The sequence below is a fragment of the Drosophila gunungcola genome (assembly GCF_025200985.1).
Source record: "Drosophila gunungcola strain Sukarami chromosome 2R unlocalized genomic scaffold, Dgunungcola_SK_2 000013F, whole genome shotgun sequence".
NCBI lineage: Eukaryota > Metazoa > Arthropoda > Insecta > Diptera > Drosophilidae > Drosophila > Drosophila gunungcola.
Genome location: NW_026453171.1, coordinates 1,739,653 through 1,767,094, shown reverse-complemented (window position 1 = coordinate 1,767,094; position 27,442 = coordinate 1,739,653). Strand labels below are relative to the sequence as shown.

General features: G+C 39.2%; 1 protein-coding gene across 3 annotated transcripts in view; it reads right to left on the bottom strand.

The window, feature by feature from the left end:
- Nucleotides 1–937: 937 nt before the first annotated feature.
- The window catches only part of LOC128256262 (broad-complex core protein isoforms 1/2/3/4/5), a 52,145-nt gene continuing 25,640 nt past the window's right edge, over nucleotides 938–27,442 (bottom strand). The window contains exons 4-11 of one of the 3 annotated variants that reach the window (XM_052986547.1): nucleotides 7,049–8,044; nucleotides 6,747–6,885; nucleotides 6,079–6,648; nucleotides 5,445–5,639; nucleotides 5,001–5,390; nucleotides 4,525–4,627; nucleotides 4,272–4,455; nucleotides 938–3,728 (exon numbers count right to left, since the gene is read on the bottom strand). In XM_052986547.1, the coding sequence (XP_052842507.1) occupies nucleotides 3,414–3,728; nucleotides 4,272–4,455; nucleotides 4,525–4,627; nucleotides 5,001–5,390; nucleotides 5,445–5,639; nucleotides 6,079–6,648; nucleotides 6,747–6,885; nucleotides 7,049–8,044 (2,892 nt within the window). In that variant the 3' untranslated portion in view covers nucleotides 938–3,413. Of the gene's footprint in view, nucleotides 3,729–4,271; nucleotides 4,456–4,524; nucleotides 4,628–5,000; nucleotides 5,640–6,078; nucleotides 6,649–6,746; nucleotides 6,886–7,048; nucleotides 8,045–27,442 lie in introns of all 3 variants that reach the window. The other 2 variants (XM_052986546.1, XM_052986545.1) reach the window with 2 other exon arrangements.

Genomic DNA, 27,442 nt, shown 5'->3' with positions numbered 1-27,442 from the left:
AAATACTTTTCAAGAGTTGATAAATTCCTTTGTCTCCTTTTTTCTTGAAGCTAGAGTAGATTGCTGGGTTTGCGATTTTTTTCTTCTTTTCTTGGTAAAAAATCTTCTGCGTAGCGAAAGAAGCGGCGCAGACGATTGGAAACGCGTAAAACACCAGGCCACACCGTTCACATGGGAAGCAAAACTTTGACTGGCATCATCCGCTTCTAGGTGAGCACGGTCACAAAATAAGTCCAACATGTGGGAGAGCATGCGCCAGCTGAGCGGAGAACCACTAATTGGTATCGGCCTAACAGAAAAGCTCTGCTAACATTACTGGCCAAAACAATACCCTTGAGCCAAGATCAGGTTTACAGAGACGAAGCTTAATCGCTTGAACAGTCCACATAAACGTTGTTTAAAAATTGAGCGCCAAAAACATCTTAAGCAAATTAGACAGAAATCAATAACCATTTATACACAGGAAAAAAAATTAATATTAATTTGATTTGTTGATCTCAAAAATATACATCTGAGATTATTTTAATTCGTATATAAAATAATTATTTATTTATTAAATAAACTTAAACATATAAAATGAATTTGTTGGGCAGGTGTAGGATTTAAGGGTGGGGCTATAATGCCAAGAATTGTATAATTAATAATAAACCTTAAGCCAGCGCAGTTCAATTGGAAATCTGATATCATAATTATCACCCAAAAATTTTTCGAAATTTTTCCAAATTTAATAAATAAATGAAGAAATTTGTTTTAAATATGTCCATTTTGTGTAAGCTATTTTGAAGTAGGTTATGTTTTAATAGTAATTTCTCAAATTTTTTTTAATTTTTGTTTAATGTTTGTTTATGCTGGCTGTTATTTAAAAACCAACAAATCGTTTACAATTAATTCCATGCCCAAATATAATAAAACTGAGTTTCAGATGAAATGAAAAGTATTTAATATTATTTAATAATTTTTATTTATAGTACCTCACTTTAAAAATTACGTTATACCAATATTACATTAAATGTTGTTTGTTTATTACATGGGTTTTTTGCTATTTCGGCTGTTACATAGATTGTTTCAGTGTTTCTTTTTGGGTTTACATTTACCGTTTATAATAGATATTTGCTGTATATGCATATTTGATAATCCAAAATGTGCTATAATATTGTGTGGTTAAAGGTTACACTTACACATTTAGTTAGCTTAAAATTTAAAATGTTATATTTTATTATTTTTACTCTTCTGTGATTCGCCTTCATTTTCGATTCTTCTTCAAGTTGCTGGGTTCATTTTTTAATTGCTCTTGCGACAATTTTAACAAGGTTATAATGATATTTTTTGTTTTATTGTTGATTTAACTCTTGTAGATGCTACTTCGTATGCGTTAATTAATTTACAATGATATACAGTTTTGCTATAAAACATTAAAATGAATCCAACTAAAGATAATAGGAATAGAATTAAATTATGTTGAGTTTAAGGTAAGCATATTGCATTCAGTTCTACGGGTCTATAACGCTAAAATAAATTAATTTGCAACATTTGATTTTGTAATTTTCAGATACCTGTTCCCCTAAGACAACTAACAACTAAAGAAATTATTCAAATGTATTTACAAAGATTTTCAAGTGTTCTCCGCACACGTATAGTTGAGATGAAACCAAAAAATAGTTGAAGTTACTTCAGTTGGGTGTTAAGAGTATCCTTTCCTCGTTTCCTAATTATGTAGATACGCTAGTGGAAGCTATTATACATTTTTTTTTCTTTTTAAATTACTAGTTTCAAAATTTTGAATGTAATTTTTCTCCTTGTAGATTTTATTTCCGATTTTTGATATAGATACTATTATATCTACTTTCCTTCGTGGGGCAACATAAAGCCGCTTGAATAAAGTGTTCTTTAAAGCAAGAAGGTTTATTATTACTACACTCGTTCGCTGCTACATTAAAAATTTTACAGTTCACTTAGAGATTTTTATCCATCCATATATATACGTGTGTATTTATTGGTTGATTTCTCTTACATACTTGTATTAAATCTTTGTTTTGAATGTGATTCCGAAAGGACATTATTTAGAGCTTAACATTAATAACAATTGCAGTTCGATTTGCTAATTTCGCCTGCTTTTGTTTCTGCTATTATCAAAAATACATTCCATGGGTTGTTTTCTTGCAGTTACTTCATGTCTACAAATATGTATTGGCTATATTCTTATTTCAGTTGAAATCAAATCAATATTGGTTGATTCACGGCGCCTCCAGTTAAATTCAAATAACTCTTAATTTTCTCTCTTATCTGATCTGTTTGCAGTTGTCATTACATGCTAATGAGTTTAATTTCTAGGACCTTGATAATTTGGTTTAATTCTACATTAAGGTATTCTCCCCTTCTTTCTTTTCGTTCAAACAATATGGTTATAAAGCATTTGATTCATATATGGGTTGTGTTGTATGCGTATCCACTATAGTTTTGGGCTTGGGTTTCTACAGTTTTAGGCGCACTTTCAGTCTCACACTAAGCGAAATTTATAACAAAACGTAGAAGAAGGGGGAGGAAATCTTGAATCGGGATTCCACGTTTAGCTCCTAGTTAAATGTTCTTAGAATGGTTACGAGTTCATAAATAAAAACGCGTATTCCATGTCCATTGATAACAAAGTGCTCTTAAAACTGCGAGCCCAAAACGAATTCATTTTCTTTCGAGCCTAGGCAAATCTAAAATTCATTTTTCTCTTACGATCTATGCATGTGTATATCTTTCTCTCTCAGCTCCAACTTACTTGGCTAAAACAAAGGACTTTTGCAAACCTAATACCTATATAACTATTTTCCGTATAATGTAGATAAAGCATATTTCGTTATATATTTACATTTTATACACATCTCGATTGTGTAATTAATGTCCATCTAGTTGAAAAGTGTTTTTTTTTTTTTTTTTGTGATTGGTTTGCTGCCCTCTACCCTTAGCAATTTGTTGTCTGTGGGTCATTCATATAACTTCCTTAACTGACTGATTGACTACTGTTTGGACAATAGCAAATGAAACTGGCGCAGCTTGCGCTTCCAGTGCTTGCAATTAAATCTAAACTTAATGTCCCCGGGTCTGGCCACTCCGGCAATTGTTTGCAATTGCGACTTATCATGTGGCTGATCCTGCTCCTGCTCTCAACGCTTTTGCTTGTTGGCTTTCTTGCGCTTGCTGGTGCCGCCACTGGCTGTCGACGAGCCACTGGGAGCCACCGATGGTGGTGGTGGTGGTGGTGCACTGCTCGGTCCGCTGACCAGTGCCGATATGCTGGCAAAGGGTGTGCTACTAGCCGCCGTGCTGCCACTAGTGCTGGCTCCTACTCCTACTCCTCCGACTCCTCCTCCACCACCTCCCCCACCACCGGTGCTGCCCATTATTGCCGCAGCATGCAGTGATTCTCAACTACGCTCCGGCGTGCCGTGATGCTGATAGATCTGCTGAAGCTGCTGTTGCTGCTGCTGGCTGTGCACCACCTGACTGCTCGATGTAACCACATCCTGCTGCATGTGCTGCGGATGGTGACCCGGGTGGGGCGACTGCTGCTGCTGTTGCTGCTGCTGCTGCTGCTGTTGCATGTGCACCACGTGCTGCTGCATGTGTTGCGGCGTCGGCGGACCCTGCGACGTACTGTGATGCTGCGGCGTGCTGTGGTGCTGCGGCGTTGGCGGATGCGGCGACGGGCTGTACGGGAACTGTTGCTGTAACATATGCAACTTTGCATAAATAAATTGATTATCTCGGTTAGTCAATGCTGGCATTTGTGTGTAGTGCATTTTTGTGAGGAGTTGAAAATGAAAAAGCGGCAATAACTACATCTTTATTCATTCAAACAAAATGTTATTTAAAATCCAGATATTAATTGACAAAATAAATGGTACATTGCTGTGTTTAACAATTTAAATTATGTTGTAAACGAAATTATTGATGAAACGGAATTGTTTTCTTTAAAAAATTGACCATGTGAAACTTTCAAAGCGTTAAAAATTAGTGATTTATAAAATGTTATTTAAAATTCAGATATTAATTGTACAAAATAAATGGTACATTGCTGTGTGTAACAATTTAATTTATGTTGTAAACGAAATTGTTTTGTTTAAAAAATTGACCATGTTAAACTTTCAAAGCGTTAAAAATTAGTGATTTATAAATTATTAGTATTTTTTGTCTAAGTTCGTTTAAAGACATTGTTTTGAGAGCTTGGTGGAACTGTGTTTTGCATATGCTTTTAGCTTTTCAGCTGCCGAGTGGCTACGTACCGAATTCTCCTGACTGTGCTCGATAATCTCAATGCTGCCGGTGGTGTTGCCCGAGGTGTTGAGGAGCGCCACGCCACTCGTGTTGGCCACCACGTCGTATTTGCCGCGCTTAAAGCGGCCGTAGAGCGAGCTGTAGGGCAGGTTGTAGTGAATGGCCGCCTGGTTAATGGACATTTGGCCAACGCTGTGGGGGATATGTGTCGGAAATGGTGATTAGCGACTTAATTGACGCCAGTAGTTCGCACGCACTCACCGCACTGAGTTCAGGGCCTCGTTCATGGCATCCTCGGACCAGGGCGTTGGATTCGAACGCGACAGCTCAATGCCCTCCCGTTTGCAGCGTCCGTAAAGTGTTCCTTTGAGCCGGTTGATGGAGTGGAAGAAGGGGATTAGTCACAAATCAGACATAAGGGGGGAAAAAAAAGGGATCTAGGCAAAGAGCATCACAGTTTTTTTCAGTTTCTGACATTTTTTTTTATGCAAAAGTGAGAGAAAAATTCGAAAATCACTTTTCCAGATTGGCTTCAAGTTGGAAACCGTAAAGCGGATACTTAAAACTAACATTGCATCCAATTCTTGGTCTCTTGGGACATTTAAGAATGAATTCCTATTCATATATTGTAGGCTGCCATCTTTTCTAAAAACCACATAAACTACGAAGCGGAAACGACGAAGCGGAGAAGTGGAGACCATAATTCGATATCCGGACTGGATTCGCGGACAACTCACCTGTGGGTATGCCAAACTCAGCGCTGGCTTTCTGCACCGAGGTGTTACCCGCCCGTATCGCCTCCAAGGCACGCTCCAGATCCTCGGGCGTCCACGTGGTTGGGGCGGCATTGAAGGGCGCCGCAAGGCGGATGCCCTCGCGCCGGGCAATCTTGTAGAGCGTCGAGGAGGGGATGCCGAAGGCCTTGGACGCTTTGTTCGCGGATATCTGACCCGAACGCAGCGCCTCCAAGGCATTCTGGAGGGCATCCTCGTTCCATGACTTGGTGCCGCCCTCCTTCTTGGGCGTTTCGATGCCCAGGCGATGAGCACGTTGCCACAGGGTGGTCGATGGGATGCCATAAATGGCGGACGCTTTCGTCAGGCTCATGTTTTGGTTCTTTAATGCATCTAAAGCTGAATTCATATCATCTTGTGTCCAAGCTTTGGGACCATTAAACTGACCTTTCTCGCCAGAGCCAGAGCCAGCACCACCACTCATGCCCCCACCACCACCAGCACCGCCGGGCCCCGGGCCGCAAACGCTGCCACCCAGCCCGTGTTGCTGGTCCAAATTCGTATAGTGCGGCTCCTTCTGATCATGCGGCGAGCCGTTGGCGATCATCATCGAATCCTCGCTCGTGTCCGAATTGTACATGTCTGAAAGTGATTTAAATAATTTTTTATTAGTATTAATTTACTTGGCACACGGATTAACAATGTTCAAATCTTATGGTCTCTAATGCTGTTCACAAATCATATTGACTCTTAACGATTCGGTCGGTTTCCAGTAATAACCACATAAAATAGTATTTTAATCATGATTTGATACAAAATTACAAATTTTAATTTAATTTTTGGAATACTAACTCCGCTTCTATTCCAAAGCCTAATATATGTCTAAACTTATTAAAAACGAATATTTTATTTAATTTCTTAATTGACAATTAAGATTTATCGTTTAAGAGAGTTGAATGAAATATGTTTCTACATTAAGATATTTCTTTACAATCCGGAACAAAGAAATTTAAGCAATAGGCATTTTAAGAATCATTTTCGGGCTGAGACGACCCCTTCAATTTTGTGAAGCACAACTCACCCATATGCCCTGAGGACATCATGTTGACAATCTCTGGCGTTATTATCATGCCCGGCTCGTGTTTAATCTGGCTCGGATCAATCTCCATGACTGTGGCACCGCCGATGTCGGCGTGCGTCACATGTCCCCCATGCTGGCCGTGCACACCAGCTGCTGCCGCTGCTGCAGCCTGTTGTTGCTGCTGGTGGTGTTGCTGCTGCTGCTGTTGCTGTTGCTGCTGCAACTGGGCCTGACTTTGGGCCAACATCTGCTGGGCATGGAGATGCTGCTGCTGCTGTTGCTGTTGCTGTTGTTGCTGCTGCTGTTGCTGATGCTGTTGGTGCTGCTGCTGCTGCTGCTGCTGCTGGTGGGCCTGGTGATGGGCATGTTGCTGCTGGGCCTGGCTAAGGGCATGCTGCTGGGCAGCTGCCAGGTGCTTGGCCTCGATCACCTCGCTCTTGATGTGCTGCACCAGATTGGAGTTGCTTTCATCGCCGGTATGGTGATGCGATATCGAGTGCATGGGGGACTGATCGAGCCGATGGATCTGCTGGGCCAGATGATTGTCTATATCGAGCGGTTCGGTGGGATCTGTTGGGAGGCAAATTTAGACCATATAAGTTAGTCTCTCTCTCAAGACTTTGGGATGGTACCGCGTTAGACCGCTGGCTACACTACCGATCACTCACTTGATAGATCGCGCGTATCCGTGCTGGGGTTGCAGGACAGATCGACGTGCTCCGTAACGGTGACTGGGGTGGCGGATGGTGCTGGTGGCTCGGGTGTGAAGTCCAGGAAGCCCATGGGCACGCCCAATAGGCCGCCGTTCTGCATGCAATCCAGATTCGGGGTGGAGAGAGAGATAGGAATGACAGGTTAGCAAACTAGTGTTCATTATGCCTGAGGAGATCGACCTGATCGGCGATCGATCTCTGGCTAACTGAGAGTGAATGCTGTGTGCTAACTAAACCAAACTAGCTAACCAACTTACCATGCCCATGCCTAAACTAGTCATATTTTTTGTATCTTTTCCGTCGCGCGCTACTACAATTTGTGTGACGATGGCTTGGCCGGTGGATGTCACGCCGCTCACGCCCGCTGTTGCATTGTTTGAGGCGCTGGATGAATTGGACGCCGGCGAGGCCACCGATTGCTCGGTCTTGCAGATCTTATTCGGCTTGTTCTCGTGCTCGTGATCGTGACTGTGATCGTGGCTGTGTCCGTGTCCGTGCGGATGTCCTCCGTGCCCGTGTCCGTGGCCGTGTTCGTGCTCGTGATCGTGATCGTGATCCTCGACGTCCGAATCGTCTCCTGTTCCCGTCACGGGTATATAATTGCCGTCGGCCGTCTGCTGCAGGCTCACAATTGAATTTGGATTTTGGCCCTGGATGAGTATGGTCTGCGGGTGGTGGTGATGCGCCGGCTGGGGTTGCTGCTGCTGCTGCGACGATGAACTGCTCGAGCCTCCAGAGCTTCCTGCTCCTACGCCCGTTGGCAAGTCCGGCGATTTGGAGCGCTTGAGTCGAGACCTGCGTGGCGTCGGCTGCAAACCGGATGGCGTCTGTGGTGGCTGCTGTCCGCCGGCCGAGCTTCCGCTGCTGCCGCTGGCCGAGGAGCTTAGCAACTGTCCGGATAGGGAAACACTTCCGCCGGGCACTCCGTGTTGCGTCAGCAGGGCAGCGTTGATTTGTTGCTGCTGCTGCTGTTGCTGCTGGGCATGCACCTGCTGCTGTTGCTGTTGCTGCTGCTGATGCTGTTCTTGTGCCTGCTGTTGTTGCTGCTGCTGGTGGTGTTGCTGCTGCTGTTCCAAGGAGGGCGACGGAGCTCCGGGAACTATGGTGGCATTCACAATATTACCAACGACCGCCTGCTGAATGTTCTCCGAAACAGTGATTGTTGCTGTGGCCGCGTCGTTAAGGTCATCCGCGTTCTCGGCGGTTTCGCAGAGGCCCTTGATCTTTAGCTGCTCGGCGGTGCGCAAGAGGCCCTAGAAATAATCGAGAAGGTGTAAAATATATTAGTCAACATGTTTAAAATTATTTTAGGGACACTTTTCTGAACGTCTTAGACTGACTCGTGTGTTATTCTTGGCCCAGATTTTGTAATTATAAATGAAATAGTATAAACAATGAAATAATTTAAGACTATCTGCTCGCTTTAAATCATGTTTAGTCAATGTTACGTTATGCTTTAAACAAGCCTAAACATTTATTTTAGCCAAAGTCACATTTAAACCAAATTCAAATCATTTGAGTAAGAAACATTGGTTTTATAACCAATTCTTATTTGGGTTTTATACAACTCACACGATATCGGCTACAATGACTAGTTGCCCCGATTCAAGGATATAATGGTATGCATCACATACCAATCTCCCCCAAGGCTGTACAGTGCGTTTCCCTTGGCAATTTACACACACTGAATATGGAATACGGTGATTTGATTGAAAAATAGCCTATATCGGATAGTTGAAAGCGTTCCAAAGTGCCGCACCCACTCCGCCAGTGAGACGCCCGCCCGGGGGAATACATAACAGAACTTAGGTGATGGAAATTTGTTCATTTTTTTTTTTTGTTAAAATTTTTTTTCTTTTTGGGATGGTGGCATGGAGGCATGGAAAGGGTGGTGTCTTGTGTTTGTCCATGGAGCGCTGTGACAGTCATTACGGCGTCGCTTGTCTTGGCATGGTCGGTCACCAGTGTCCACAGCAGTGTCCGATGCCCAACCCGTCCAACAACACTTTCGCCATCGCCGTCGCCGTCGCCATCGCCAATGCCAACGACAACGCCCACATTCAAGTCCCCCTTGCCACCCACTGCCACCCAGCAGCTACCTACCACCCCCATTCCGAACGCAATCCGTTGCAGTTGGCAGTCGCCGCAGCAATTGGACAGACAAATATTTACTTCAGAAGTTTTTCTTTTAAGCAGTGCGCAAAAGCCCTCCACCCTCCTCCACCTTCCCTCGCTCCCACCCCTCACCATTTTTATACATATATATTTTTTTTCCATGCTTCGCATTTTAAATTAAAAATACGGAAAAAACACTACGGCTCACGCACACTCCGGCAGCGAAGAAAAAATTCTTATTACCGCCTTTGCAAAGAAGCTGGAGATGAGGGTGGAGCTTGGGAGGATTTGGGATGGCATGGGCATGGACATGGACATGGGCATGGCTCCGGTCTGAGGTCTCCTGGCGAAACAGAAAAGAAATTAAGGCAAAAATTGAGTAGGTTGAAATTTGTGTACCCGTTCTTTCGGTTCGTTCAAGCCGCAAAGAAATGCTGCCCACCACACCCCTTGGGTCGACCCGTCGTCGTCGTCGTCGTCGTCGTCCAGTTTGTGTGTTTTAAAAAAGAGGAAAAAATCTTTTCTTCTTCGACAGCAAAAAAAAAAAAAAAAAAAAAAAAAAAGAATCTGCAAAATTGGGGAGGGGGTTGAGGATGAAGAATCCTTCGAATAAATGAAAGAAATTTTTTCTGCTGTAGATGCAAATGGCAGGCGCCGGAAACGGAACTACAGGCCAAGGGGATGGGGTGCACCGTCAGGAAAGGATGCATGATTGCTTGGATATATATGATTGGGTGGGCTGTGGTCGCTCTGCTCATCAACGCCAAGAAGACTCTCCTCCTCGTACCCATATTTATTTATTTAAAAGAAAAAAGTACATAACAAATTTACGCAACTTTTTTCTCAGCTTTTTCTTGGCCCTTTTTTTTTGTTTTGTTTTTCTTTAGCGCTGTGTCCAGCGCACTTTATTAAAAACAACAAGTACAAAAGAAAAGGGCTGAAGAAATTAAGAAAGAGCAAAAGAGTTCGGCACAGAGAATTTAAATAAATTGCGGCAAGAGGAAAGCGGTTGGATGGATGGATGGATGGAAGGTAGGTGGTGGTCGACGAGAACCCAAGGCGACCCAATCTCACAATCCGCCTTCTTGGCACATTTTTTTTCTCCGTGCAGAATTTTCCTTGTTTTTAATTACGACAACGACAGAGCACAGAACGCTCTAATGGCCGTGAGGGCACACCCGGACTTTGGACTTCTCCGGACTGTCCGGGTCTTATGTAAAGCAATACACACAAACCCCTGGAAAAAAAAGGCTGCGTGGCAAAGTCTTGGCGAGGAAGTTCAAGAAAAAAATTGGCATTGGGCAGGTATATATACGTATGTATCCAAGAGCTGCTACCCAAAAAAAAAACAAAAAAAAAACAAAAAAATCAAAGGAGAAGAGCAAAGAAAAATCACTGCCCCTTGCCTGGTTTTGATAATCTCCCACTGCAAATTCCAATTAAAAACTCTTCATGTGCCAAAGTCAAATCAAAGAGAGAAAGAGAGTTCAGGACGTGGAGTACAGGAAGGGGATGGTGGTTTATATCTCCTATTCCTATTGAAATTCTAACGCAATTAGTGCATGAAAATAAAGCGCCAATGCTGCGTATGAGTGATATATAGCTTAAATGGCACAATGGCTAGTTCAGTTCGGACCGCTTCAGCTCTCTGGGCTAAAACGGAGTGCAGGACTAGTCAGGCATAATTGAAAAGCGAGACCGACTGACAACCAGAGTAACAAGCAAGTGTAGCAAAACAAAAAAAAATGACTGGAAATGGTTAGTGAACAAGAATCGCATAGAATGAAGGGGGAGAAATGCAAAAACCTTGATCAAAGAGGCCAAATCTGTCGAAACCATAAATGAACAAGATTCGAGAGGCAACCAAAATGCAAAAAAGAAAATTTTCTTTTCTGGACATTAATTAATAGCAGAAAGGCACTTCTTTTAAAAAGTTAGTAAAGCAGACATTCGGTTTATATATGACTTATTAAATTTAGCAATATCCCATATATTGTGAATAGAATAAAAGAATTAATTTATATTTATCTATTATAGTTAAAAAATATTTGTTTTAGTATTAATGAGACAAATTATTCTGTTAAGCATTCGTTTGTCATTATTAGCGATTATTCTATGCTAATCCATTGTTATTCCTGTCATTAATAAATAATTAACTAATCAATTTTGATTTATCTAAACTATATTAAAATAAATAATACAGAGGAATTCCCTTTATCCTAAATTAAACTTTAAAAATAAATTGATACCATTATTTTGCCTACTCTACATCAATATTAATGTAATTCCGAGCAATTTGTTCGTCTTATTTATTGTATGCTGTATTCCTTCCTTTTAAAAGAGTAACCTTAGAATGTTTTCCGTTCACCCCTAATATCATCAAACAATTAAGCCCTTCCTGCCTTTTGGCATCAGGTACAGTACCCAATCCTAGCTAAAAACACAAGCCCAAGAAAAATCGATAATTACTAATGTAACTAAATACAATTAAAAGCACAACCAAAAAAAAAAGTACACATACACACACAGAAAGGAGAAAATCGCGGACATTTTCATGCAGAGACAAATGAGCGGAAGGAAGAGCAAAAACAACAACAGCAGGAGCTTGAAACAAAAAAATCGGGAAAAATGCGCTTACTTACAGCCCAGTTGGCAAATGGGCAACCCAGGATGCTACCCCATCCTCCTTCTTTATTTTTTTTTTCCACACCCCGTGGACCGTTTCCCGTACTTTCCCGCCGACTATCAAAGACAATGGCGGGCCCATTCAAGGGTTTAAAATTTCACCATTTGCATTTTTTTCCCCTCAATTCCCGCCCCTTTCCATCCCATTTTTCTGTTCAGTAATTTCATTTCATTTACCATTTTATTTTTTTTTTTTTATTCTGTTCCTATCCTTATCTTCGACTTGATTATTTTTTTCAACATTTTTTTTTATGGTTGCATGCATTTGTCATTGAAGTTTGGGAGTCGAATTCACAGCTTGATTAAATGCCCATTGAAGATGAATGAGAAATTACAAGGCGAAGAGGCATCAATATTGTAACTGAAGCTGAAGTACATGTCACAATTTGTCTATATCCCGATATCCGCCCACCCAAGGGTTGAAGTTTTTCCATCGGGGAACAGCAAAATAATTGCATGCAAATGAGCCACTGACGTGCCGCATGAAAATCTACATAATCCAACAGATAAAGGTGCGGGGAAAGATACTGAGAAGGGTGATACTACTCAGCGAAATCTTCCATGGATTTGCATTTTCACACGTTTCCAATGAAAACTCCATGCTGCCCACAACAATGTGGATAAGTTCCTTAAGCAAAGTTAGCAATTTAGCAACTCAGCAATTTAATATGAGTTTCAAGATCGATTCAAGTTGAGTCATACTAAAATTAGTAACAGTCTTATTACTTGTTAATAATGATACAAATTTCAAAAAAAAGCTGTATGGTATTACTGAAACTGATTGCTATTACTTGTTTACTAATTATGCTATTTGTGTCATAAAAATATCCCAAAAGAAGATCAGAAGTTTTGTGTGCGTAGTTGCTACGGCTTTCCAATATTTTCCATAAAGATTTAAAAGTAAATAAAAAAAAAACCGTTTGTCTGAATTGTTCAACCCACGATTAACAAATTCCTTTTCTTTGCAGTCAAAAAAAAATGTTTTCGGTGAACCACTAATCAATTTGAATCTTTGGACCCCACTGGTTACGCTTTTGGCATTTTAATTTTAAGCCCAGCAGCAAGCATAAAAACCAAATGAACAGTGAGCACTCACTAACAAGTAATTTTTGATTAAGAGTCGTGGCCTTTAGTTGCCAATTTGTGCACCGTTCGATATTTACCTGAAACGAAAAAGAAGAAAAGAGAAAATTAGTAAAAATACACAACTATGTTGGTAAAAATTTAAAATATTGTTAATAGCCAAAACGTTTGGATGATTTAGCAAGAAATGTGAAATTAAAAATCTTAAAAGAATACATCCCGGAGGCAGGGAGTCAAGGGAAAATTTCAGCCGTTGACGAAGACAAGGAAGGGGAAACTTTTCGAAAGCGGAACCAAACCAGTTGCTCCGATGGTTGAGTTTTGCTCGGTCATCAATAAGAAAACAAAATGGAGTCGGGCCATCGCAACGTTAACAACACCAACTAATTGCCCAGTTAGCGATAGATACAAAGATATATATATATTTACAACACAATAAAACAAACTGCTGGCGATTGAGAACACCTTGTTGCACAAGTTGTGAAGTTGTGAACAAGTTTTACTGCACTTAGACTAACATTTAAACTAACACAAAGCTTAGGTTTTTAAACTTAAACTTAAACAGAATCAGTTGAAAATATTTTAGGTATTACAAAAACATATTTATTATGTAGTTAACCAATTTCTGGTCAAAAATTTGCTAGAAAAGATAAAAATAAAAACTAAACTAGAATTGAGTTCAGATTTTTGGCGATTGTGAATAACTTCATTCAGAGAAAAACCAAGAGGTTAAAAAAAATATAAGCAATTTGTTAAGCAAGTAAATTACAAAATTGCTGATTGAGGTAGAAACCCAGAGGGGTTCAAGGGGGACGGAAGACCAAAAAAAATACATGTACATATATGTGTGTATATACTGAAAAGAAAGAGAAACAAAATCAAATATTCGCTAGCTGCAAAAGTTTATTGAACTTTTTTCGACGTTTCGCTGGCTCTTATTATGGCTCCATTATATTGTTGTTGCCCGACTTGGGTAAGGTGTACGCCAAAGTTATAAAATCGGCAAGAAACAACAATAACCGACGCATATTAATGAGTTTTGCATGCGACGCGACTTTTGGTTTTCGCCATTGGTGTGTGTGCGCGTGCGGAAGGTATTTTCATAGCCAATTAACAAAGGTAAAAGAAAATAAGACCGTTTGGCAATGAGGTTGAATGAAAAGCATTTGGCAAATTGTATATTTTCATAACTTGATTAATTTGTCTTCGATATTCATTAACGTTTATAAAAACTAAAAGGGTCAACAAGGTAAAAGTCCATTAAATCATTACAAAGTTTAATAACGTTAAACAACAATAACGTTTTACAAAAAAAAAAAATTTGCAGATTTTAAAATAAAACCAACAAGTGAAAAACCCCATTTAAAAGAAAGTATAGTAACGCAAAGCTAATCGAGAAAAAATCAAGTCACCGAACGACCTTCAGTCATAAAAAGAAAAGCAGGCAAACCTTGAAAAGCGCAATAAAAATCAAATAAAACAAATGCAAGCAAGTGAGAACAAACTGAATAAAGAAGGGAGAAAATGCAATTTTAGGTTTTAACCCCTCTCGACTCACACAAACACACATCCGCGCGCGTAATAAAAGCGTGAAAATATATGAATGAACGTCTAGCCCCACATCACTCCATCTCACTCACGCCCAATGTGTGTGCTTAACTTTTGATATTGAAATGGAGGAATAAAACAGAAAAGAAAAGGAAAAGCAAAATAAACAAAAAATAACATAAATTGATAGACTCAGAACGAAAAGGCGCTGAAAGCAAAGTAAAGGCTAAATTTGACGAGCAAAACAGAAGGAGCAAAGTAACAAAAAATAATCATAAAATACTTAACACACACACAACCAGTTGAGGGCATAGAAGAAAAAGAGGAAGAAGGCAAATAAAAGAAAACGAAAAACAAAAAAAAAAAAAAAGTAAAAGTTGAATTTTTCCAAAGAAACTGCAGAGCAAAACAGAGAATTACGCGAAAAATAATAATAATAAAAATACCAAAGCGAAGAGGAGAGACGAAAAGGCAGACACAAAACAAATAACGTGTGGGAGAGTAGAGTCAGTAAAATATATATGAGAATGGCTGGAGTAGATTGGGGGGCTCTACAGGATGGGACCAAAGGGGCGGGGCGGGGCGGGAAGGCAAGGTGTGACGCAAGTACGCGTCAGACAAACAGACGCAGCAGCAGCATTTTTATAGCCCTGTCTACGCGAAAAAAGCAAAAAAAAAAAAAAATCAAAAAGTGGGGAGCTGGAAAATATAGAAAAACGTGGCACAATAAGACGCCGTCGTCTCAGACGGAAAAAGCTGAAAAAGCAGACAAGTGGGGGAGAAGGATGTATGCCCCTCCAAAAAAGGACGAAAAGAGGGGATTCCCGAGCTTAAATAACATGTGAGCTGTCTAAAAGGGAATCTTAAAGTACGCAAAACGAAGGATTAATACACTCGCCTTTATTGCTAAAATTAAAATGAATTTATTAAAACCGATCTGAGCAGAATATTTCCTAAAATTAACAGAGCTATACGAAAGAGTGGTATATATTTATTAACGAAAATTTATTGTTATTATTATTGATGAAAATTACATAAAATAAAATTATAAACTTTTTTTAAGTTCAAATCAAGAAAAAGTTTTTAAAGTAGAGGGTGTCTAAAAAAAAATAGAGTGCTACAAGAAGTTGCACAAGTGCGGCTTACCATGCACATACAAATTACACTAACGGATGAATCGAAAGAGACCGCCATAGAGTTAAGTGAAAAAGAGGGATGTGTGGTAAGCAAAAGAGACAGCAGTAAGCATGTTAAGCAGCTGTTAAATGGACCCCGGCAGCTGCTACCATATGCACACTTGTACTTTTTTTTGTTCTCCTGTGTGGGAGATTCTCAAAAATCAGGTGGAATAACGAAGTGACTCTCGAATGCAGTCCCGAAAATAAACGTTTATCGGTTTTATATGTACGGAATATGTTGGGAACATCTCTGCACCTCAGTTGCAAATTTGTTGGTTGTAAAATTTGCAGACAGGAAGCGAAAAATCGAGGTCAGATGAAGTAACCCCAATAGCTTGCAATAAAAAAGGTAAAGGAAATGGTATATACAATATAATAAAAAAATGTTGCAAAAGATATCATACAAATCTGATTCAGAAATTTAAAATGTTAATAAAAATCTTTAAAAAACCTACTTTTAGTGTAATTTATTCTCTTTACCTTCAAAACAGAAAACTGGTAAAATCTATTTAAAATTTTAAATTCGGTACCAAACTATGTGCAGTAAACCCACTAAAAAAAAACTGTTCCCGCAATTGCTGGTAAACTACCCGGCAAAGTGTAGAATTATCCAGATACTAATCGGCAAACTGCAAACAATAGCTTAAGCATAATGAGAGAGGAGCAGACAGGCGGACAGAACGAGCTGAACAGGAAGTGTCGGTCATTTGGTCAGAAAAAGGCATATTTATTGGACGGATAGAGGGGAAATAAAGCTTGAAGCTGAAATTGAAAACTTATAAAATCGAATCGAACCGAACCTAAACTGAAATTGAACTCGTACTTGCCGGGGGGAAAAAGGGCAATAAGCAGCCATCTGGGATGGGATGGGGATGGAATGGGGGATGGGATTCCGGATTGCGATGTCAGATAGGTTCCACCTTCTGGCTGACTCACACATACCATATACTACCCCACATACACTGCAGAGGCCAAAATACAAATACAAATCGTGAGGCTTAATATGCATGGCTGGATAAATTGCTGGCTGCCCCGAGTCGTCGCCAACGTTGCTGATTGAAGGCAGTCGTCGGCGAGAAGCTCAGCTCAACTGAACTCTGGATGGAACAAAAAAAAAAAAAAGCGGGGAGGAGGAACAGCAGTGGGTTGTTGGGCGGTAGGGATTCGAGGGGGTCCGTTATTGAACAACATGCCATTGGGGCGGCCTCAGACGACGGAGGAGACCACGATGACGACGACAACGACGCTGGCAGTCACTCACTCAGCGAGTCTGCTTGATTGGACTTGGACGGACCTCGAAACGTGCCGATTCCCAGCTTGGATATATATTCACCCTAGGGTGGTTCGGAATTCTTTGTAATATTCAAGATCCTATTTGCCTTACAATGTCTAAAAACTCATACTGAAACAAAATTTACTCTACAAAAAAATAGTTTAATATGTTTTATATTTGAAATGGTCTTTGACTCACATTACTTTCTGCAGAAATGTACTTTGAGTTTATACAAAGTTCGAGAAATCTTTAAGCACTCAAAAAATATGAGATTTATTGGGAGCTGTCCTTTTTTTTGGTTTTATGCACACTAACTATGTGGTTTTTAAATACTCGTAATGAAAAAGAATATTTGAAAAAGGTATAGCTTTTACTTTTAATTAACTATTTTTTTTCTATTCTTATTTTTTTCTTTACCATTTTAACCAATTTAAAATCAAAAAAGTCTAATTGTAAAATTAAATGTTAAGTGTTAAAAACCTTTTAATTTTAATTTGTTACTAATTGAGTGGTCCACCCTAGTGCGAAAACATATATTTGTATGTATGCTACATTGGGCCAGCGTTTTGTTTGTGGCTTCTCTCGGCCAAAGGTTTCGCCAGCCCTTACACACACACACTTTCATATATTTAACACACACTGGCACACCACACATTCGCTGTGAAAATACACGGTTAATTTGCCATTTTTATGGTTTCATGCCTTTGGCCTGGACAGTCTAAACAGAAACAGAAACCAAACTACATATGTACATACATATGCCCAGCTCAAAGAAATTTCATAAAGCAAACTTAATACAGATTATGCATACACACACATAAGACACAAAATATATATATCCCGTCGGTCGGCTGTTTTTGCACAAATCAAAACTTTGCCTTCTCAGACTCAGGAATGAAAAAAACACATTGAAAAAAAAAATTACCAAAAATTTCAATTTCAAACCCCAAAGCCCAAGCTCAATCTTAAGTCCCTGGGCAGCAAGGGACGTCTGTGTATGTCTATATGTAAGTCTGTATGCAAACTTGGGGGAAAAAAACTTGGGATGACGAAAGCCAAAAGAAGATGCGGCAGCAGCAAACAAAAATCATCATCATTTATGCAGATTTCAAGGCAGTGATAGCGACAGCTTTTCAGAGTGTGTGCGGCCTTTTTTTTTTTTTTGGTTGTTGTGCGGGGGATACATGCGATTTGTCTCCTATCTCTGTAGGTATGTTTATGTAAGGGAACCCAGTTCGTAAAAAGCACTCATATACATAGGGGTATCTATACAGTACGTTTCGAAGGTTTAGGATAGTTTTAAGACCAATAACTTAATTCAAATATTACACCCAAAAAACGTAAAACACAAAAAAAAGGTTAAGTGTACGTTGACTCTATTCATAAATTAGATTTAAAAGGATTTATAAAAAAAGAACATAAAGTATTACAATTATTAACCGCACTGTAAGCCAAGTAAGATATGCATAAAATGTGAAAAATAAAAGAATAAATAACTGGACGCTATCAGAGCTAGAAAAAAACTTCCACTTGAAACCCTGCTCTTAGCCCCTCAACATACCGCCCGCCCTTTTTTAGCTTTTTGCAATGCAAATTTGCGTTTTTTATAGCAAAACACATGCATAAATACATAAACAAATACAGACATACATATCAATTTAAAGCCCTCTTTTCAGTGAAACTTTCTTTCTCTGATGTTTTTTGAAAGTAAAATAAAAACAAAAGTGATTGGAACTTTTTCTGGCTGATTTTAAAAACCGATAACAGGACAGCCAATGAAATATTTATGCATTCCATTCATGTGTATATATGTATAATATGGAGAGGAAACAAAGATATGAGGGCGCCGCAGCTGACTTTTCTTTCGGTCTTCCGATAAGTTTTGCTGCCAACTTATTCGCTTATCGCTTTCGCAGAGTTTCTCACAAGACCGCTGCAATTTGAGACCCTAGACAGAGTTTGTAGCCGACCCGACATGAGAACAAACCAACTATTAAACGAATCCAAACCGAACCAAGGAAAAAAACAAAGAACCTAAAGTGGCAAGCGAACCCTATAATCGAAATCGATTTCGCAATGAGGTAGACATATATATATATATATATTTTATATATAGGAGAAGCGACACCTACAAAGGGGCTGTCACCCCACCTCCCAAGACCGTTGAAATGGCACCGAGCGAAGACGATTTGCCAAATTTGCTAAACTTACAAAGTGATGGCAATGTCGTGATGGGTATTCTGTATTTTCTATGTGTGCGAATTGGTGTTTGTTTGCATGTCTTTGTAAGTAAATTATGTTAATTGTATTCTTTGACTGTCACCGTATCAAACTGCCAGGCAGGCCAGCCAACTCGGGCCCAACAATTTTTTGTCCCGTCCTCCCAGCTTTCAGCTCAACTCCGAATTCCAATCCCATTCGTAAATAAAAAAATAAAAAGACCAAAAAGAAAACAATAAAATCAGCGAAAATATTGATATGCCGAAATTGGAATACACTTGAGGAAGTGTAGCAATTTAATCCAGTAATCTGCAAACACCATGTGATTTAAGATTCTGTATTAAGAGACAATAAATTTAAAAGAACATAAATAAATTTGCTAGCCTATATTAAAGCATGTAAAGGTGCAATTTTTTAGTTAACTAGCTTTAAATAAAAATAAAGTTTAACGATCACAGTTTGCCTTAGTTGAGTTAAAATTGTAATAACGCAATAATGGATTAATATTATTTACAGAAATAAAAAAAGGTATATAGCTACAAAAAGGGACTACAAAAAACCAAAAAAAATTAAATGTAAATGTGTCGAATAAAAAGAGTATCATTAAATTAAGAAACAAATACAAACTCTCTTTACAACCACTACGTGTGTGTTTGTGGGTACCCCAAATATAAGGTTATGTACAGTACAAATATATCTGTATCTGTATCGGAACGAGCTGAATGTGCACATGCGGATCGAAATAAAACAAATTGAAATTCATTTTGTGTGCGACACGGAGCACAGAGGGGTGTAGGCGAGGGGAGCATGAGCAAAAGTCATACTCAGGGGCCATTTGGCACAGCAAATCATTTTCAGTGCCCACAAGAGATCTATTTAAAAAGATCGAAAGACACGCAGACATCCGTTTTCGAAAACCATTTTTCAAGTTCTCCGCCGATAACCAAAAAAGAAACGGGCATATATCCCTCTATTTTCAATAAAGCTCTAACAAGCTGAGCGGAAGCATTTTGTGTGAGAAACAATGGCTACAAAAAAAATAAAATAAAAACGTGCGAACCAAACTTACAAACAAGAAAATGCCGGCTCAAGTCGGACATGAGCTGAGAAACTTAATTTTTGGCTGACTGACGACTGGTGAGACAAGAAACAGGTTTCCAATTGCCGGTAAGGAAGCAGGCAAAAAGGGGGAGGTGAAGGGCGGCACGCATGACTTCAGCAGCAACCACAAAAACAAAAAAAAAAACCTCGACGCGCCGTTTTCCCAGCTGTTTGTTGACCTCAAAGAGCCAAAGCCAAAGCTGAAGCTAAAGCTAAAGCCCAAGACAGGGCAAGTCATGGTTATGGCCAGGCCAAGTCGGACCGGGCCATAAAAGAAGAGCAGGCCGAGCAGCCGAGTTAATAATAGACAGCCAAGTAAACCCAAGACGAGCCGAACAAGCAGCCGAATCCCAAGACGCCAGCAGCAAGACGAGCAGAACGATACTGGTTCTTCAAAGGGGCTAACAAAGAGAGAGGAACGGGTAGAGTTGGGGCAAAAGAGAGCACAGATGAGTGTTGGCTTACACGAGGTTTTCTGGGCGATTGGATTAAACATACAAAATTATACAAGATACCAACTATATTTTTACTCTTATCAGTAAACATTTGTTAAGCTCAAGACATTTGTAGTTGTAATCCAATTTGCTTATTTGCAAAGTACATAATACAAAGCGATTAAATTTGTCAACATCTTGAATTGAATGTTTCCTATTTAAAGCAAATAATAATTTTTGAAGGAGTCATAAAGCCTTTTCAAAATAAATCTATAATAGACGATATACATTATTTAAATTCAATGTGGCCAAAAGTAATTTAACAATTTTATTAATAAACCGTTTTCATAGATTTTTAACTATACTACAAAAAAATTAAAGTACATTTTATAAAATAACTAAATAAATCAAAACAATACTAAATGTACTTCATGAATTGAATCATATTTAAAACATATTGTACGAAAATTGAATGTCCCAATTAAGAATTAAATTAAAAAGTTCTAGCTATTTATCTGAAATTCTTAGTTTTATAATAGCGATTTGATTTTTAATACATAGTTTTCAGTGGTTTTTCAGTTGCAGTCAGTCGGCGAACCGGCAAAGTATTTTTATCTGTTGTTTAATTCTATGGACCACAATTGAGTAATCAAGCGTAAAGTCGGAGTGAATGAACACATAAGAAGGCAAAAGCAGTGTGGCTAAAAAGGATTTCCCCAAGAAGACGCCAAGAGGGGCGGCGAGGAAACCAGGGAAACGCGGACAACAGCAAATGTCAAAAACGAGATGAAAAGCGCCAAAGTGACGACACAAAAACCTATAAAGACCAAGAAAAGACACCAAAGCAGCAACAAAATATAAGACAAATCTTCAAGGACGTATGCCAAGGTAAACAGACACACATATGAAAGCCAAAGAAGGAGAAGACGGGGGAAGCGAGGCACAAAAAATAAGTAAAAGTAGAAGAAGCAAGACGGTAAAAGAAAACGCGACCTGTTTGATGGCAACACACACAGAAAAGGAGATGTGAAAAGCAAGTGTAGGAAAAACTCGTTTCCAAAACGGCAGGGTAAGGGGAAAACCCCCAACAATCAGGAATAACTCGAGTAACAAAATGTAGGTAAGTTTTATACCGTCGTCCGTTTCTTCGCCTGCTTCGTTTTCTTTTTATAAGAAGGGGGAGGGGGACAGGACAACATAAAATTTAATCAAAAGGCAAACGTTTGAAAATGTGCCAAAGAAGGAGTAAAAAAAAAAGGAAAAGAAGGGGACGATGTGCGCGTAATGTGAAGTAAAAGCCAGTTTGATATCGGTTTGTCCCCCTCTCTTTTTATTTAGCTGTTGCCCTCCCTTACTAACCCCTCATGTGTGTGTGTGTATGTGCATTGTCTAGCCTAGATTTACGGACATAAATTATGCAAGAAATGGAGCAGACAGCGAAAAGGAGAAGACGAAGGAAGAGCCAGTGAAAAAAGGAAGAGCCACTAGACTGACAAAGTCAAAGACAAGGTCAAGGTCTCTATTTCGCTCACTCTTTTTAACACTGTTTCTCCCTCCCTTTGTTAAACCTGGTCCAAAAGAGATAAAAATAATAATAATAATAATAATAATAATATTAATAATAATAAAAAGGAGCAGAGGGCCAAATAAGAAAACGTGTTCCATTAAACAGGTTCTTCTTCGGCCAAATCTAATGTTCTTGTACCTTTTTACCTGCTTTGCTACCTGTTGCAGTCCAAAAACCAAAAAAAAAAAACAAAACTGAAAGTCACTTCAAGGGGAATACAAAAGACTGACCCTCAAATCCCTCTATATAACTATCCAAAACTCAACGTTCATCCACCTGTACATAAGAAGATTGTAAAGTCAATGAGCTCAATTTATTTTGAGTCACCCCATGGCATTTATAACTATAAGTAGGTGATGTAACCACATATGTAACCCGAAAACTATAAAACAAACCTTTTTGGTAAACCAGCTGAAAATTTACAATAGGAGAGAGTGATTATCAGAAAGCGAAATCCCAAATGGAAAAATAATACAAGTCAAGGAAAAAGCTAATAGTACTAGTAATAATTAAAGGAACACCTTTATCGCATTAGATATCATTTCCATGTAATTACAATATTTTAATATTTTCTAGAATCGTCTCATTTATAAAGAGACCCTATGAAATAAGATGTACTAAACTAAAACCGGTTTCTATAATTTATAGGTAACCACACATGGGTGGATAATTTCTTATTCAATTCTTAATTGTCATGGGAGCGTAGCACAAAACGTTCTCCTTCTAATTCACTTCCCGCTTTTTGAGGTTTTCGGTTCGGTTTGGTTTGAAATTTTTTGGTAATTAATTCTACGCACTTGCGCAACAATGTCGCGTTCGCTATAATTTCCAGCCGAGTCTACGCACTGGATTTTCAAGGTCTAATGAGTTTGTTGCCACCAAGCGAGAAACCATTGGCTATAATGAGCCTGGCCGAAGAAAAATTATAATCATCATTGAAATAAATGATTAAATTGCTATGCCAACAGTGCGTTTCATGGCCATCATGTCCCTCTGAAAATATGTGATTCTTGAAGTGAATAAATTGAGAAAACTAATGAGTATTAGGGAACTAATTTTGTAATCAGACAATCTTTTCATCAATTATAAAGTGTGGATTTAAATCAAGTTCACTAAAAAAGAAGACAAAGATAAAAATCTTTTCTAAAAAGGAACACCTTAAGTCTCTTACCGGTTTTTTAATATTAAATCTACCGTTCATAAAGTTTTTTTACATTTTAATATAGTTATTTTACTTTTGTGACGCTCTGTGAACATAGTTTTTTTCCGGTTCATTATTATAATTGTAGTCACTGCATAGGCCTATGAACAATCAACTTCTTGACGATCTTTAACACCCGTGGAGGGTGAAGAAGGTTTTCCATCCGGCCAAACTTAAGTTCAAGGCCTTTGACAAAATTTCGAAGAAACTCGGCTTAGTATTTGGCAAGTTTCTAGCGAGATTGATTTGCTGCTTGTCGTCTTGTTTTTTTCTTTTTTTGCAAACTCTTTGTGATTAATTAGTGTTAATTACAATGTCGTCCAGGCGAGCGTTTCGTAAGGCTTGCTTAAAAACTTATACAATCTCCCAAAAACCAAGGCGAACGAAATCAACCAAAATCACAAATTGTAAAACGATTACATAAGCTTTTAATATGAATGAATTGGGACTGAGTCTGTGCTTCGTTTCGGTTTTTATTTGAGTTTTATTTTATACTTTCATTGGCTTATAGCTTCGAGATGAGCTCATTTTTGTTTTAAGGCAAAACGAAAAAAATATGAATATTGAAATATAATATAGGGGCAGGCAGTTCGCTTGAGGTGTCATCATTATGTTTTCTTGGTTAACAAAGTTCTTTGAACTGAATTGCTTAATGGTTGTTGGCCAAGAGGAACGATTTCGAAATTTGGTAGGGCAAAAAGAATTTGAGAGTCAAAGGAAATCTAAGCAATTTAATGTAATCAAACAAAGACAAAGGCTATTCATAGAAATTCTTTTGGTTAACTAAACTTTAATTGCACAATGAAAGATTCATGTTTGTTACTATTGTTTTAAGAATAGAGATTTGGATGTAAACTTGATAAATCCACACTTAGGAAACCCAATTTCTTTTGGATAAGCCTTATTTTGCTCTGTGTAATTAGCTTTCTAAATATTTGAAATGGCTGAATCAATCACTTCAACTAGACTACAAAGTGGCCAACATATTGACGTTAAGAGAGCAGCATCTGTGGAAGAAGTAGCAGCGGCAATTGCAGTTGCAGACCCCATTGAGAAATAGAATGTGAACACATAGCAAGTGCGTGTGGGGCTAAACATATAGCACAAAGTCGGGTAGATATATGTATGTATATCTGCACTCGATTTCTTAATTGAATTTGGTTTAAAGCACTAAGCCAAAACCGAAGCACGAACAAGACAAAAACGCATTAGGGGAAATGATGCTGGCGACTTTGCGCTAATAAGTTTATTATAAAATAATAATTACAAACCGAACTAAGACGGAGGGAAGAAAATAACGAGAAAGTCGCTGCTGCACGCTGATTAGCTTTGTGGCTACCGACTTGAGCTCCGAGTTTAGCTGGATGCTGTATCTTCTATATACATCTTGTGTATCTATGGCTCTTGCTGCACCCGTGGATGGATGCTGATTAGGCGTCAGCAGCAGTTGCAGCAAAGCGAAACCGAAATCAAACCAAGCACGTACACTAAAGTGTTAATTGCAAATGTACCAAGAAGTAAAGTTGGGGTTGAAACGGAGTTGCAGTGGAATTGCAGAGGTGCCAATACATTGAGTATGTGGCACATGTTACGCGGTTGCTAAATACAGTAACTGCTCTCTTGGACGGACAACCCAAGTTTGAGATTACAAAAATATAATTATAACAACTTAGTATAACTATTTTTACCTCAAGTCAATGATTCAAAATGGAAGTAGTGATTTTGTCCGCAAATAAGTTCTCCTGGAAAGACTTTAGGCAAAATATCTTAACTACATAAGAAAGATGGTGTTATTTAGTTCTTTGACTCTAGTATTTTATTTATTGATAGCCTATACAATAATTCGTTCCTTCAGATGTGTAAACTAATAGTATTTTTTGATCGTTCACCGAGTTATGTATTTGTCATAGTTGGTGTCCCTTTAAGACATTTAGATTGTGCAGGCAATTAGGAATAAGGAAACATATTTGTATAAAAAATAAACTGACCATTTAAGAGATCTTTCAACAAGAACACCTTGAACATCGTATAAGATATCAGGGGTCATAAGCGCATGCGCAGCTTGTGTTTTCCACTGTCAATAAGGAAACAACTGAGGGAAGACTTGAGGACTTGGCTCCATGACTCTTGCCCATAAATCGATGATCGGCAATTGGATTATGGTGGGGAATTGGTGGCCTGAGGGGACCCAAGTTGGGTGGTGTGGGGCCGTGGGGCACAAAAAGAGAGAGTGCCACACGCAGGCACAAAACAGAGGCGTCAACGAACCGGTTTGCAAAGGGTCGTCGTCGCGGCGAAGTCGCATACGCGTCAGCAATAATTAATCAATCAATAATTGAGGCAGCCCAGGCACAAACACACACACACTGGCACTTAAGCACACACACAGACAACGCCACACGCATACACTGACAGAAAGACAAATCCAGACGGCGAGTAAGAGAAACGTTCAACTAATGACAGGGCATACAAAATGGCCGACACATAAGCCCATTAAGTCCGAACAAACAGACATCCGGTGACCATCCATCGAGCAAGTGTTCAAAGAGAGGGGTGGGGTCAGTCTATAGGCTAGACTTAACCTTATCTCACCTCATATATCCGTCCAGAATCTTTTTATCCCCACCACCACCAAAATAAATTCGCTCAATATGTCTGGTAATCCACTATAATATTGCCCAATATAAACCGATCAACTTACTTTCTTTGCTCTCTTTTTCGGTGCTGTAACTTTTGCTTTTCTCTGTCACTGTTTGGTTATAGTATTTTTGTTTGTTATAGCATTTATGTTAAGACTATTCTTTTAGTTATTTAATTTAATTTTGAAAGATTTTTAAAAATTTATTGTAGTATTTTCGGGTAAGCTTAAACTTTTTTTCTTACAATATTATTTTGTGCCTCTTTCTTGACTTTCTTTTGATGGTATATTTCCCTAAGACAGTATTTTAACTTCTTGTTTCGCTATTTTCGCTATTGTTGCACTTTTTACTCGTACTTTCGCGACGTTTCGAAAATTTCGGGTAGCTCCTCTTTTTATTTATATGGGAAAGGTGAAAAAAATCGAAAACGGAACCCACATGTTTTAGGCGGCGAAGACGAGACGAAAACGAAGACAACGACGACGTCGGCGGAGGAGAAAACAAAAGCGAAGCGCACAGGTAAGGTAACGAACGTTGCGACTGTGCATAAAAATCGAACTGAACTGAAACCAAAGAAGAGCAAGAAAAAAATTCCAAAACCCAAGTTTTGACGCTGCTGCCGTCGCACCGCTGCTGCCGACGTTGCTTCGTTGTTGTTATTCTTGTTGTTGTTGTTGTTATTGTTGTTGTTGTCATTGCTGTTGGCCCGCTTTACCTGTAGACCGCTCTGCTGAATCCCAGAGAAGACCGAGCCGAACGAAGACTTTCAACGTCGCCCGCCGTTCGTTTTCTTGGTTTCTTTTTTGTTTCTGTGTGCTGCGCCAGCGTCGTCGACGTCGTGTGGTTAACGCCGCCGGCGGAGCGGCAACAACAACAACAACAACGACAAGAGCGGCTCAGCTTAGCGTGGCCCGTTCAGCTTGGCTTGACACCGGCGCACACAGGTGCGAGCAGGATAGCAAACCATACTACCGCCGCCGCCGTCGATCCTCTTCTCGTTTTAGCACATGTATCTATGTGTGTGTATTTGTGCACAGGTAAGGGTAATCTGTATATATGTGTGTGTGCGTGTATCCCTTAGGTAAGAAATGGAAATGTGTCCAACTTCAGCGAACAGGTAGACCGCACCGCTCACATGCCGGTTGTTGTTGCTATTGCTGTTGCTTTTGCTGCTGTTAATGTTGTCTCAGATATTGCTGCTGCTGTTATTGTTGATTCTTCTGATGTAGCTTCTGTTGGGAGATGTTGCTGCTGTATTTACTATTGTTGCTGCTGTCAATTATGCTCATGTCAAAGTTATAGCTTTTCATTTGACTGCTTTTATTGTCCCTATTTATGTTGCTCTTGTTCCTAATTAAATAGTTTCTTAGCTTGTTGCTGTTGGTATTAACATAACAGCTTTTATAGGGATGTTGCTGTTACAACTGATGTGTGCTGTTATTATCTATTCAGTTAATGTTGCTTTTGTAAGTTGTTATATTTCTGCCCTTTTTTTTACTTATGTTGCTGATCTAGGCGCTAGTCCCGCTGCTGTCAACACTGTATTTGTTAATATGGCTGTTAATGTTGTTGTTTCTTATGTTTCTGATCTACATAAGTGCTGCTAA